This window comes from Pseudopipra pipra, chromosome 8 (genome assembly GCF_036250125.1).
Source record: "Pseudopipra pipra isolate bDixPip1 chromosome 8, bDixPip1.hap1, whole genome shotgun sequence".
In the NCBI taxonomy this organism is placed as follows: domain Eukaryota; kingdom Metazoa; phylum Chordata; class Aves; order Passeriformes; family Pipridae; genus Pseudopipra; species Pseudopipra pipra.
In genome coordinates this window covers 22,491,438-22,505,237 of record NC_087556.1, presented here as the reverse complement: position 1 = coordinate 22,505,237, position 13,800 = coordinate 22,491,438, and the positions used below count along the sequence as shown (strand labels likewise).

The window sequence follows — 13,800 nt, the reverse complement described above, 5'->3', positions numbered from 1 at the left end:
CACTTAAAATATATTGCTGATATAAAAATGGGGAAAAATATTCTTTATAAGTAATTCTAATAAGAAAATGTAAGCATGGATGGTTAAACATTGTCACCATCAGCTTCAACTGAAGTATTTAAAGCCTGTGAGCCAATTTTGTATCTAGAATTGCCTAACCTACTTCATGTCTCACTAAATTCCTCAATATAAGATTCAGCCTGAGCTTTAGCTCAAGTGGGTGTGCAAACAGACTTTCACTCAGTTGTAGGGGCAGGTGGAACAGTCTGCTGAAAGGGAGTTTAAAGCATCTACTTCCCCCACCTTTTTCAGTACTATAAAGAGGTCTTGGTCCAGAACACACTTGCTCTAATTCCACCTTCCTTCCTCATCAGCTGAGACTCGCCACATTCTGTAATAACTAGATGACTTATGGCTTAGCAATAATAAAACATTCCTAGGAGATTAACAAAATTTCAGAAGCATCTAAGTAATAAGAAGGCAAAATTCCCCCAGAAGCTCAGCCTGTGGTATATAGTTTCATTATTATCAGACAGACTTTATGAATTTTCTTACAGCTTCATATGGCTCTGAGTATCCAGAAGCACAGAGTTCATTCCTGTGTAGTATCCATGGGAGTCACGTGAATGCACAACACCTGTTTAGCTTAGATACACGTGCACTGCACTGAGCTGATGTCGTCCTGTTGCACCCAAATCCAAACACAGGCTGAGAAGCAGCTCTGTCCCTTGGTTATCTCACAGACAAGATGATGCTTAGGTATACAAATGCATTTTTCCAGTGCAGAGGTGTTTGTGAAAGTGCTGTTTAAAACAAAAATGATCCTGCTTGGCACTAAAACACAGAAATATTTCTGAGCAATATCCAAGGGCTGAGGTGCACCCAAAGCAAGGAACATGATTTCTCCCCAAGTGGTCCCTTAGATAACCCACCTGTATAAGCTCTGGTTAATGTGTGAAGAGAGTTTCCTCTAGTGAGTACTTTATAATCAGTAATGGTGTGGGATTGTTTTTTTTTCCCTTTCTGTCTCTCCCTTCCTGAATGAGACTTCTTAACTTCACTTTCAGCACTTGACATTAAATTACATTACAATCACATCAAGGGCCTATTTTTAGTGTTAAAATCTATATCTGGGGAGTAGCCCAGAAGTATTTTTAATTTTTTTAAAGTAGAAATGAAAAAATTGAGGCAAATTTATCTGAGTAGTCAATAGAACACGCAGTTCAAATCATTATCAGGAATCAGCTTAAGTAAATGTATGCTATGTAGTCCTAAGAAGGGCTCTCATTTGTTTCAGAAAGAGTGTTTTCAAATTAAAGAATGTTAGCCTGGGTTTATGGAGCCAGACATAGAAAATTCTGTGGGATGTTTACTTCTTTTTTTTTTTTTTGACTGAGCTTAAGAGTACGTATGTCACTTCGGTGTTTGTTCCTGTATCTGGTAGGTGGTAGCATAATACTACAGTTTCAACCTCACCATTTAACAAAAAAATGGTGACAGTACTGTCTGTTTTGCAGAGAATTAATCAATGATGTAGTAGATTTTGCTACAGTTTATCTATAAAGACCATAAAAAAACCTTATCGTTGAGCACAAGTATGAAACCAGAAGTAACACCTTTATTTACATCTGTAAACCCTTTTCCTGACAGTGAATTGCCTGAAATAAAGCTTTTTTTATTCTTGTTTTCCTGAGGGGAGTGCTTCAAAAGCTTGCTCAGACTGTATCTGGCATTTTGTTTATCTTCCCTCAGTTCTAAGGTGTTTTTGTCTCTTTCATGATACATAACTTCTGACAAAAAATAGCCAGGAAAAATATTCTCGTACACGTGTCTAGACTGTACTTTTGCTTAAAGTGGTGATATATACTATGGTTTACGGCAAATGTTCCCTCTTTCCCCTCCAGTTACCCCATTCTGTTAAGACATTAACTTGAAAGTGTCTTAAATAACAAGCAGTTGTTGTACCTTCCAAGTTTAGCCAAGCCCATAAAAATACTAAGTTTTTGAGCCATAAGAATAACTAGGGAAAATAAATAATTGCAATTCAGATTTTATGAAAGCAAGCATAGGTCATTGAACCTGATGAGTTAAAGCATTTAAAGCACTGACAGCCCAGAACAGATAGATATTCCCAGCTGACAAATATACTCAGTTTGGTTCTGTAAAAGCATGTTCTCTCCTCAGTGGCTGGAACAGCTGTTTCAAGGCAATTCCATACTTAAATGCATGCCAATGTATCTCACATACATTAAGAAAATGAAGGAACTAAAACATCATCTGCATTTAACTATAATATATATAGTTAAATATCACAACAGAAATACTGGGTAAAGGAGAAGCTTAGATGAATTGATGAGAAGATGCACATGCATAAGTGAAATGAATCTCAGCTTTTACTTTTATCCTTTGTGAATGTTTGGAGCTGTGAGCTCACTCTTGCTTAGCAATGAAGAGAGGACGTGAATCAAAGAGCACTTTAAAGGAAACAGAGCATCATCCCTTAAAACACAGAAAAGTCAAACCCCTTAAGGCACATAACTTCTGTAGATTCCTTGTCTTTTAACACTGACAATCTGCTTCTGAGCATCCCCAAAGTTACCAGGATGGTAACACCACACACTCACATTTAGGAGGCATCAGGTTCCTCTCACATATTGGCTTATAGGTCTTCTCAAAGGTTGTATGGCCAGATAGCACACAAGGGACAGTGCCTTGTTAATTCAGAGCCTCAATTACTGCACAACAGCTTTCTCGGGCCAACAAGTTCTTACTTAACCATAACATTCAAAAGACCAGTGATACAAAGCTACACATCATGTTTTAATGAGGAGAATCATGAATTATCTCAAGTGATTTAAGGGAAGGACTTTCATAAAAAGTTTTAAAGCTGTATTTCAGAAAATAGCTGTTAACGGTAATGAATCAGAGCTCTCTACAATTGCATACTGATCAGCAGAATAATATTATACCCTTGCAGTGGAAAAGAAACAAGTTTTCCTTTATGTTTCACAGTGTGTAAGACTTATTCAAGAACAATCCAGTTCTGCTGTGAAATTAAACTCATGCAGGTCACTAAACACTTAGCTAAAATTCATATGTATTACAAAAGCCTAGATATCAATTAGAAGTACAGTATTTAAGAAATCAATTACATTCAAGTACATTTCCAATTTTAACACCTTTGTGCAACATAAAACAGGTCTTTAGATTCATATTTCAACTCAATTTGAGGTGTGTTTGTTTCTTTAGGACAAAACTTACAGGAGAAACTTCCCTTATTTCAAATGCTGGCATTACTCAAGACCACTCTTAAGGCTGAGTAAAGTAATAACATAGTTTTCTAGCAATACAGAAATAAAAAAACCAGGGACAAAATAAGGAAGAATATAGGACTTCAAATATCTAAACTATATGTATTACAAGGCAGCTAATGAAAACCAGCTACTTCTGTGGGAATAGGGTCTGGTGAGCAGAAAATTACACAGCAATAGCAGCACTTCAGGCCAGTGGACACCACATCTAAAACCACAGTGTGATTTGGCCACGCGCATTCAGTGAGATCATCTTAGCATTTAAGCTTTGCCAGTTTAAGATACTGGATTATTCCTAGTGGATGAAAACCACAGTTTCCTGACAGAACAACTCAAACTTTCTCAGAAACAGAGCAAAATTAAAAACAAAAGATCAAACTTTGGCAAGCTACAGAAGACCGAGAAATATAATGCAGAAGAGCAAGCAGAGTTTTCAGGAGTAGCTCTAAGAAAAGCTGGGAATAAGAAATTCAGTGAGGATTTAGCAGTATTAAGAAAGACCACAAAACACTGGTATCCCCTTACTATTAGTTTCTTCTCCCCAGGGCCAAACCACCACAGCTACAGCTCTTGATACCTACTGTAGGAGAGCTAAGGGGCAGAGCTAGTCACTTTTAGTGACCACTCAGTTCTCATGCAAGGAAGTAAAAAACAGAGATCCCCTCTCCTGATGAATATATAGGTGGCTGCTCTCCATCAGCAGAGACAATGCCTCTGCTTGCAGCCAGCTGAGGCTCAGTGAGTCAATCGGTTGTCTGCTTCTCACCTTCATAATTCATACCCCACTTTTCTCAAATCATTGGCAACAAGTGGTCAGTGTCATTTGTGTTTTAATTAATGAAGAGCACAGCCTGAATCTGTGATGGGTGAGCACACCCTGCTCACAGTCTTGGGGTGCTCACCTTAAGGGTTAGGTAGAAATGAAGAGCAAGGTTATAATATCTTTTGCTGTGGGACTGCTTCATCATCAGCATCATGGCTGGGCTTTGCGAACGAAGATTTGGGAAGGGCTTTACCCACGTTTGCTGCAAGTGCACTGGTGGCTAAAGAGGCCAATGCGAGATAGACAAGTCTGGTTGCAAAATGCTGTGGGACTGCTACCTACAGTGTAACAGCCCTTAACGGCCACAAGTGTCCCCCCACAGCTGCTAACCATTAAGGCCTATAAAAGGTGAAGAGGGATATATAAAAATGAATCCTGAGGGAGTCTGAGTAAAGAATTGCAATTTTGGTATATATCCTCCTTAGACTCTTTATTCATCTAATGACTGTCATGTCCTGAACCCCCCATGGGATCATTGCAGTGACCCCAGGGTAAAAATGGGGTTTGTAATTCTTTATATTTACTTCTATGGATTGTATGTGTAGCTGTTTCTGAACAAACAAGGTATTTGAATTCTTACTATGCTTCACTGACTTTGCCCAAAAGGATTATTTCTATAACCTATTTAAAAATTGTGTTGTGAAAGCAGAATTTTAAGAGTGTTTTTATGCACTAGTCTCTGACGTTGGTTTCTCTCTCTCTCTCAGAGCTAAATGTAATGTATTTCATTACGTAAAAAGAAGCTTAATTTTAAATACTGAAATAAACAGTCATTATCTCTTCCACATTGCTAGATTATAACAATAATGCTCTGATTACAGATAAAGTATTAAAGAAGATTGTTTCTCAGGTGAAGAGTTAAGAAATAATAAAATTTGAAGAAGCTATAGACTTTAAGCTATGAAAGTGATATTTTTTTCCTATAAGAGACTAATGTGGATTATGAAATCTGATATTTTCTGGAATTTTTTTTTTACAGTGCTGCAAAATGCTAACATGCATCTATTTCATAATATGTTTTCTGATGGACAGTAGTCAACAGTACCCTTGAAACTAATACAGCATTTTCTTGGAATGTCATCTCTGCTATAATTGATAATGTCTTTTTAAAACATCCTCATTTTCAATTGCTTTTAGGTCAATGCAAGTTCCTGAAGCTGAAGGAAAAAGTGAAATTCTACCTCCAACTATACAAAAAATAATAAAAGGATACAACAAATATCTACGTCCATTTTTCGATAGTAAGTAGAAAAGCTCTTTCAATAAGACTGAGCCATAACATAATGTGGTGTCTAAAACTCAGCAGTGAGAGAAAATTTTTTTTTCTGTACTTTTTTCTTTCTCTGTGTTTTACAGTGACTGATCTGATTATACATGTTCTATGATATAAGTGTAATAGAAGTGTAATAGCTTTTGTGACTTAAGGTGAAACTTATATATTCCTGGCATTCACAAGCTAAACTTCCAGACCCTGTTAGAAACCTGTCTATCATTCTACGTTTCTTTATGAAATAGCTGTAACATCTTTCCTATTTAACAGCATAATTTCCTCTGAATTCCTAAACAATAACTATAAAAATCTTTGATTAAAGATTAGAAAGCTTTATATATCAATCTGTTCACAATAGCAAAGGCAAATCTTGTTGCTATATGAAGTATTACATGCGTCAACTATAAGATTGCAAGAGAATTATTTAATAAATGATTCTTGCCTCAGGTTGTAAAGGTCACTGGACAGATATACTGCAAAACTATGGGGGAAAATGAATCGAAAATGTCAGTTCCCTGCATCAGAAGGCGATGGTCACCATATTGGAAGACCCACATAGTCCACTGCACCAAGGCTGATTTTACTGCCCTGCAGTGCAGTCAGCTGGACACCTGAAATCTCAGTGACAAACATCTTCCTTGCTTGAGTCAGGCTGTTGCATACACCAGAAATATTGAAGAGTTGTGAGGTGGCATGAAGATCTCTTTCTGGAGAAACTGCAGAACTCTGAAGAAGAAAATATTCTGAATGTTGAAAAGACGCTCAACAGCATGTGGCTGTCAGAAAATAAACTTGCAGGCTGAATGCTAGGCAATAGTTTTTAAGCTAGATATTCAGAAGTGTTCGAGGTTTCAAATGAAGATTTTTACATCCCTCTATATATTTTTTAAAATAATTGACTAAAGAGTTTCTCAAACCATACTGTTACCTCTTGCTACCTAGATACCTGGTTCCATAAAGGTACTCTACATCATGTGCAATTTCTGAATTTGTTTCATAAAAATATTAAGATACATCTATATTTTAGGATAAATGAAAACTATTTCATCTGTTTGTTTTTATGGTAATTGTCTCAGCTGAGGATACAACTGCTATAAAATATTTAATGCTCTAAGGAGATTTTCAGAAATATAAAAGTAGCTCTAATAAATAAACTAACCCTTTCTCACTGTAGATAATTCATAATGTAAAATAACTGTGTTTGGTGGCCATTAATATATTTTATTCATTACTTCATGTTAGTACTAGAAATTCATTGGCACTGCCGTGATTCACGTGCTTCGGTAGACAGCAGAGTTTCATTGCAAAATCCTAGGATAGCAATTAAGACCAACAGTAAAGCACTTTTGAGTTACAAATCTCCCTTTTCTTTCCTCAGGTTTTTTTTTTTCCCCTCAGCTGTTTTATTGCAGCAAGGCTGTAGTTCCTTTTTTCTGGCTGGGTGCTTTGTTCAGAGGGATGCTAAGGACACTCTGTTTGCCTGGAAATCCCAGAGGGGCTCAAGCACTGATCAAGTCTTTGTCACACACAGAGCCAGTCTAGCACCTCCAGACAGTGCCAGCATTGCTGCATATGCTCACTGCAGCTCAGGCATGCAAACACTGCCTCAGAAATCTTTGATGGATCTTTATTAGCCCTAGTGCTGAAAGAGTGAGATGACACTGAAAAAGTACATTTTATTGATGCCATTTCTAAATGCATGGTTGTTGGCTTTGTGAGAAATAAGTTTGTAGGAATAATTTAGGTTAGGATAAGTCAGGAAATGCTCATCCTAGTTTTTGAACCTGTAGCTTTTTGCAAGATCATTTGGGATCACTCTCCACGTGATAGAGGCATGTGCTTGGGCTGGGAAGTGTATCTATCCAGCCCTAGCCCCTCTCTGTTACTGGCAAGGTGGGCTGCACCTCTCATGAGATTCAGGTCCAGAAGCAGATCTAGTGAACTACCCAAATCCTCAGTTTAAGAAGCCTGCAGATCGTACTTATCTGTGTGACTACAGCTATGCTACCTTTGTTCCATGTAATATTTTCCTTCTTTATATGGATATGGTTATTTGCCTGCAGCTGGTGTACCTTGTGTCTGTTCTTTGTTAGAAAGATTTCAATAGAACTGTCTTTACTCAGAATTATATCAATGGCTACAGCACAGCTGTCAAAGAGTTGTTGAAGCCAGAGTATCAATTTAGTCATTGATATCTCTTCTGTAACTTCCCCCTGTCCTATTCTCCCCAAATCCTTAATTTCTTTGGTATGATATTTGCATGTTAATAGTAAGAGACTGACCAATTAGAGATGGATTTTAAAATCAAACTGCTGGTTAGACTTGAGTAGGCTAGTGAACAAATACATGGTAAAAACATAGAGTGGGGTATTCTGGTGGAGATCATCAGCTACTGTAAAAGCCTGCACAGTCCTGATATACTCTTAGAAGCAAACTTGTGTTTCTAGAAATATGAACAGAAAAGGATTGATATGCATATTAATCTGGAGATGTGTGTTTGCTGTCTGCAATGCATGAAAGGATTTGTATATATGGGAAACTAATATGTGTATGTTGATATGCAGAAATATCCAAAAACAATATGCTAAAATCAGCCTTCTTAAGACACTTGATTTCCTTTTTTTAAATTTATTTTAGGCCAAGATCCCTTTGCTTTCAAAAATATGCATATTTCTGTTTATTTGTGTGTTAGATAGGCGCTCATAAATATGCATGAAGAAATTTGTCATAAAACTAGATGATATTATTTGTTGGCATCTACAGTGCTTTGAGCTTACCATTAGCTAGTCATAGTGGAACTATGAAATGTGATTTTTATCAAGTGTGAGAGGGCCAGGGGTTAGCTTGAATTTTAGAATAACATAATTCAAAGTAATTTCAAAGTTATTTGTCCTTGAAAATTTTCTTCAGTCAGGAAATGGGAATTTTAGAATCGATGCCTGCTGCCAAGATACAATCATACTCTTACAAAATCAGTGACACTTAACTCCTTAATATTTAGCAAAATGGGGGTTTAGTCCTGAAAAGAAAGCTTTAGGTATAAACAAATGATCATAAAATGAAAGTTCCTTTCTCCTAAAGCCAGAACAAACATGAATATTTACTAGTCAAGGCAATTTTATGACAGCTCATAAATTCTTAGTTTAATAAACCCTCTGTTTGCCTATTAGTTTGTGTTTGGTCCTTTTGTGCTGAGATTGGCAGATGACTGGAAATTACCCAAGCACATACAACTCAGCTAGTGTCATTAACAAGGGGACCATGAAGATATATTTCATTTGAATCCAGTGACTGTGCAAAGCAACATAAAAACTGTCTTCTTCTCTCCTTGCATGAATTGAAACTAATGCTTTTCTAGACTTTAAGTCTGGATTAATCTCACCTTATTTTAGTCATCTCCTTCCTTGGCAGTCACCCTTCAGGCTGTTGCTACCCAAGTGTTCCAATTTTTGCATAACACAGACTGTCATTTCCATCTCTAAGCACCTAAATTAGGTGCCCAAAGTTGGATTAGTCGAAGCCAGTCTTAGTATGACAGAGGTTTGCAAGTAAAGTTGGCTGAGAGCTTTATGTTTGTCCATGGTGGGTGGCACACACCAGTTGCCAAATCACTGTTTAGTACAGAGGAATCTCAGCTGAACTGGTTATTTAGCTCTGCCATCATCTGAATGTTACCATTAAAAATGTTCTCTTTCCTTATCTATAGCATTTAGTGTGATTCTTAGAGCTGGTTCATCAAGCAAGTCTTCATAAACTGAACACATAGTTCTAATAGTGAAATTTTAAAAAATTACCTATCTAGAATGATTTTAGCCATTCTTTTGACTGGAATGTGAAATACACCTATACTAGATATTGCTCCTCAATATAATATCCATCCTGTCCTTTTAGACATATATGTAATGCTTCTATAGAAAAGTTGGTGTAAGGGATTTAAGAATGTGCAGTTATTTCCCTTAAATATGCTACATAACCCTAACATTTTATCTCAGCCATACAAGTTGATTTCAACCTCAGGTTTTCTGCTGAAACCGTGTAGACCAATTTTATAACTTTAGCTGCTGTGCCAAGCCTCTCTGAATTAATGAGTAATTCCTGCTGACTTCAGTGAGCCTTGGATGAGGTTCATAGAGTTGTTAAAGGATGCATAAAATGTTGTAAATAATTTTATACAAATAGATTTTGTTCTGTGATTGAACGTGATAATTTAAGTGTTCTAATTAAAAAGAGAGACTAGGAAAAGGTCACAGCTAAGTACATTTGAATATAGAAGCTGCTTTCAAGTGGTGTAGAAAGGTGTCATGCTTAAATCAGTTATTCTAAATCACATTTAAAAGATTATTTTCCTTAGCTTTGTAATGAGTAATACATTTCATGGTCTTAAGTTTTAAATGAAAGCAAATCAAATCTATGAGTCCAATCTTCTGTGTAAGGTCAGTCATCATGGAGTTTTTTCCTCAAATACTGTTTATATGAAGTTCTATGAATTTATTTAGATGAAGTCTTCAGAAGTGTACAGTTTACCCCCAAAGAGACCCAGAGATATCACAATGTTAGCTGTGTCTAACACCCTTTGATTTATTGAGGCAAACTGATAGGGTATGTGAGAAAGAAATACCAAAAAAAATCATCATTTAAAGATGATTTAAATGATTTAAAGAGCATTTTATGTCCCACTTAGCCAATGTCTAATCCTTCAGAGAAAGGCAAAAAGCCCAGAATATGTAAACTTCAGCATGCAGGTGATAACGTAGATTTTCCTTCCTTTTCCATGGAACTAAGAGACACTATGAGACTCACTGCCACCAAACCCAGCTTCCTGCATACAGGACAGTTTGGATTTTGTTTGGGATTTTTCCACCCCCCAGCCCCTAAATGCAAAGTTCTAGAGGCTCTAACTTTCCGACAGTGATTAAGTTCAGTTAGAAAAAGAATCAATTTATTTGAAGTTTCATGTTGTGTCTAGCTTCCATCAACTGTCATCTTGCTTTGCTTTGCCAAAGAATGTGCACGACTTACTACTAGATCCATTTTGTGACATTGGACAAATCACTTCTCTGGCTTCTCTTTGAGGAGCTGAGTAAATGATGTTCCTTGATTTTTATGTTATATGCTCTGATATTAAGCTTCCAAATTTTTTGTCTTCTGGAATATTTCTTTCTATCACATAAACTCTGTCTGCTGTTTGCATATTTTTTTTTCAAATGTGGAAAACGAATTGTGTCACTGTCATCCCATAACAGTCTTGCCAATACAGAATAGATTGTAAGATAGCTTAATTTTGTGCATTACTCCCCATTGCCAAAGCACAAGATGGAAAGAGCATGTTGAAATGATTATCTGTGACAACCTCTAAATCCTTTTCAAAGGCACTGCTTGCCAAGATAGTTTCTTATCCAGTATGTACTGCCTGCATTATTTGTCTCCACATTAATTGCTTGCATTTGGCTATATTGAAATGTGTTTTTTGACAAGTGATTTAACAAGTCTCCACCAATTTTTGTCTTGTCCACAAACTGTACCAGTGAAGCAACATCACTGTCTAAAGATTATTGATGTGAACAAATAGGATTGAAGCTGATTCCTGCTAGAAATGGGTCTGTCTTTTGATGTCTTTATATCAAGAATTACAGTTGAGATCTGTCAGAAGGCCTCTCTTAATCTGTCCAGTTTCTTAATGTAAATATTTGTCAAGAAAAATATCTTGTGATGGGAAGTTTAATGCACTGGAAAAGGTCTAAGCATAATGTATCTCTTTATGTAAGAGTTCCATAATACTCTAAACCAAAGCAAAGCTGGCGGTCAGAGAGAAAAAAAAATCAATTTTTTAGGAACCTATAATGAATTATTCTAGTGATAATTTTCCTTCTAATTCTCTGCTAGAGTTGCAGTATTTTATCCAGTGTTGCTGAAAAGATGAGATGTTCTTACAAAAAGCCACCTCTCTTGAGGTGTTTCTGAATGTCAGAATTGCTTTATGTTTTCTTAAACTGAACGAAAAAGAGCTCACACGAACAGCTCAGCACTGCAAGTCATTGATAGTGCCCATCCATTTCAGTAGTAGGTACACGCAGGACCCAGTGATGGTTACTTTGTTACTACCAAGTGTAACAGGCTGGGATCTTTGCAGTGCTCCAAACTTAATTTTTAGGTATGCTGTCTGCCACTGTTCTGACTGCTTTCCCATGTGAGATCACTATGAATATCTATGAAGTGCATAAAGGAACAGTCCCTGTACATAAATTACTGGGAAATTTAAAGTTAAAATGTATGTTGCTTAGATTGCACAGCCATTGCTTAACAAGGCACTCCCTTTGGCAAGCCTTTGCCATGCATTGAAGGTTTCCTTCGCTAATGCAGGACAGACTGACTTTAGTTTTTTTCTGAAGGTCAGTAGATTTCTTCTGAAGTTGTCATTGTACATACAACTTCTGCCAAACATATGGAAATGTAGGAACTGGCTGCCTCATCTGGTCTCCTGCCCAGTTTTTGACACTGTCAGCAGGAGACCATTCAGAGGAAGTTCAGGGAAAACCCTGGTGAATAATTATGGGCAGACTCATTCTGTTATTAATACTTTACAATTTATAGTGCCTTTCTAAAAAAGCATTTAGCCTCACATGCAAAAAAAGAAATCAGCATTTTACTGTTAATGTTGTTCTGATTTGACTAACCGTTGTAGCAAATCAGTTCTCAGCAGCTTGTAAGCTATTAATAAAGATCCTTTTCATAGTTGTTTTCCTGCAGAACTCCTCCCATACAGCATGTTGCTGTATCTTAGGTGATATAATTTTCTGCTGAGTTTTCAGGAGTGCTGGGCTTGACAGACTAGAGCACTCGGCCTGTGCCAGCTGTCAATTGGGGCTAGTGGAACAGGATGGTTTTGCCCTGACTGCACTACTACTCCTTAGCACTTGAACCTCAAGGCAAGTCTGTACTAGCACAATGTTTGAGCTTGAAGTACCTCTTAACCTGAGCTATAGGTCTTGTGGTGTTTGGGAGTCACCCAACACTCTTTACAACTACCTGAAAGGAGCTTGTAGCCAGGTGGATATTGGTCTCTTCTCCCAGGCAACTAGCAGTAGGACAAGAGGATACAGTCTTAAACTGTACCAGAGGAGGTTTAGGTTGGACATTAGGAAGAAGTTCTTCACAGAAAGAGTGAAGAAGAAGAGCATTGGAATGAGCTGCCCAGGGAGGTGGTGGAGTCACCATCTCTGGAGGTGTTTAAGAAAAGACTGGATGTGGCTCTTAGTGCCATGGTGTAGTTGACAGAGTGGTGTTAGGTCATAGGTTGGACTCCATGATCTCAGAGGTCTTTTCCAACTTAGTTGATTCTGTGATTCTCTAACACTACAATACTGTTGTGTTACTCAGGACTACTTTGAAAAATACTTCAACAGGAAAGAAAGAAGGAAGAGATCTACAAGTTCCTGTTTATGTGATTCCAGAAAAATTAAACCCTACTTAATTTCAGTAATCTTCTGGGAAAATTAACTTTTCCTCTCATATGTGTAACAATAGCACTGATGATACTGTAATGCTGTTAGTGAACATTTCCCCATATCTGTATTACCTTACTAGGCAAGGATCAGGTGTTGTTCCAGCCAATAAAATATGATATAATAAAAAGAATCTGATTATTCCCAGCCATGATTCCCACATAACCATCTGAACAGTGCATTGTCCTCTCATTAGGATGGTTGATCATTAGGCATATGTCTTGCAGGATGAGGTTCCCCCCAAATAATTGTGTGACAGTTGGCAACACTATGCTCTGCTACAGTCATACATGAGAATCTGTAGGAAGACTTGAAAAAAATCAGAAAATGGATTATTTTAAAATTTAATGAATTTTGAGGGTCTGACATATGTTCTGGGGCTGGCAACATGGTACCTGTAATAATGATATAGTACAGTGGTAAGCATAAGTATTAATTGTCTCTGTTGCTGTTGCACCCCAGGAAGTTGGGCTGAGTGTCCTGGAGGCTTGAGCTTTTAATCCTAGAGGGAGAAAACATGTATTATTGGAGTATCAAAACCTGAAAAGAATGGAAAGAAGCAGAAGAACAAGCTGTCAGTGATCTGAGAGATTTTCAGTTGCTTTCATTCCAGAGTCATCTTCTAATAGATAAACAATTTCTTCTAAATCCTATATAAAATTTTATAGTATATAATAAACACACGGGTTACCATCTGGGCATGCTGCAAACCTACAGTCCTGCTTTAAGCTGGAGCTTTATATTTAAACTTTCAACTGAGTCCAAAACAAAGGATTTATAGATTTTTTTCAGGAGTGATAGGTGCTTAATGACTTTAACATATGCATTGCAAATAGAAACTATTTTGGAAAAAATAAAAATACTAGTACAGTTATGTGACTTAGAATGATATAT

The 13,800-nt window shown here is 37.0% G+C and overlaps 1 protein-coding gene across 2 annotated transcripts in view; it reads left to right on the top strand.

Moving 5' to 3' along the window:
• LOC135418091 (gamma-aminobutyric acid receptor subunit pi-like) overlaps nucleotides 1-13,800 on the top strand; it is a 47,804-nt gene that overhangs the window by 9,571 nt on the left and 24,433 nt on the right. For both annotated transcript variants that reach the window (XM_064662991.1, XM_064662992.1), the window contains exon 3: nucleotides 5,272-5,375. In XM_064662991.1, the coding sequence (XP_064519061.1) occupies nucleotides 5,272-5,375 (104 nt within the window). The remainder of the gene's footprint in view (nucleotides 1-5,271; nucleotides 5,376-13,800) is intronic.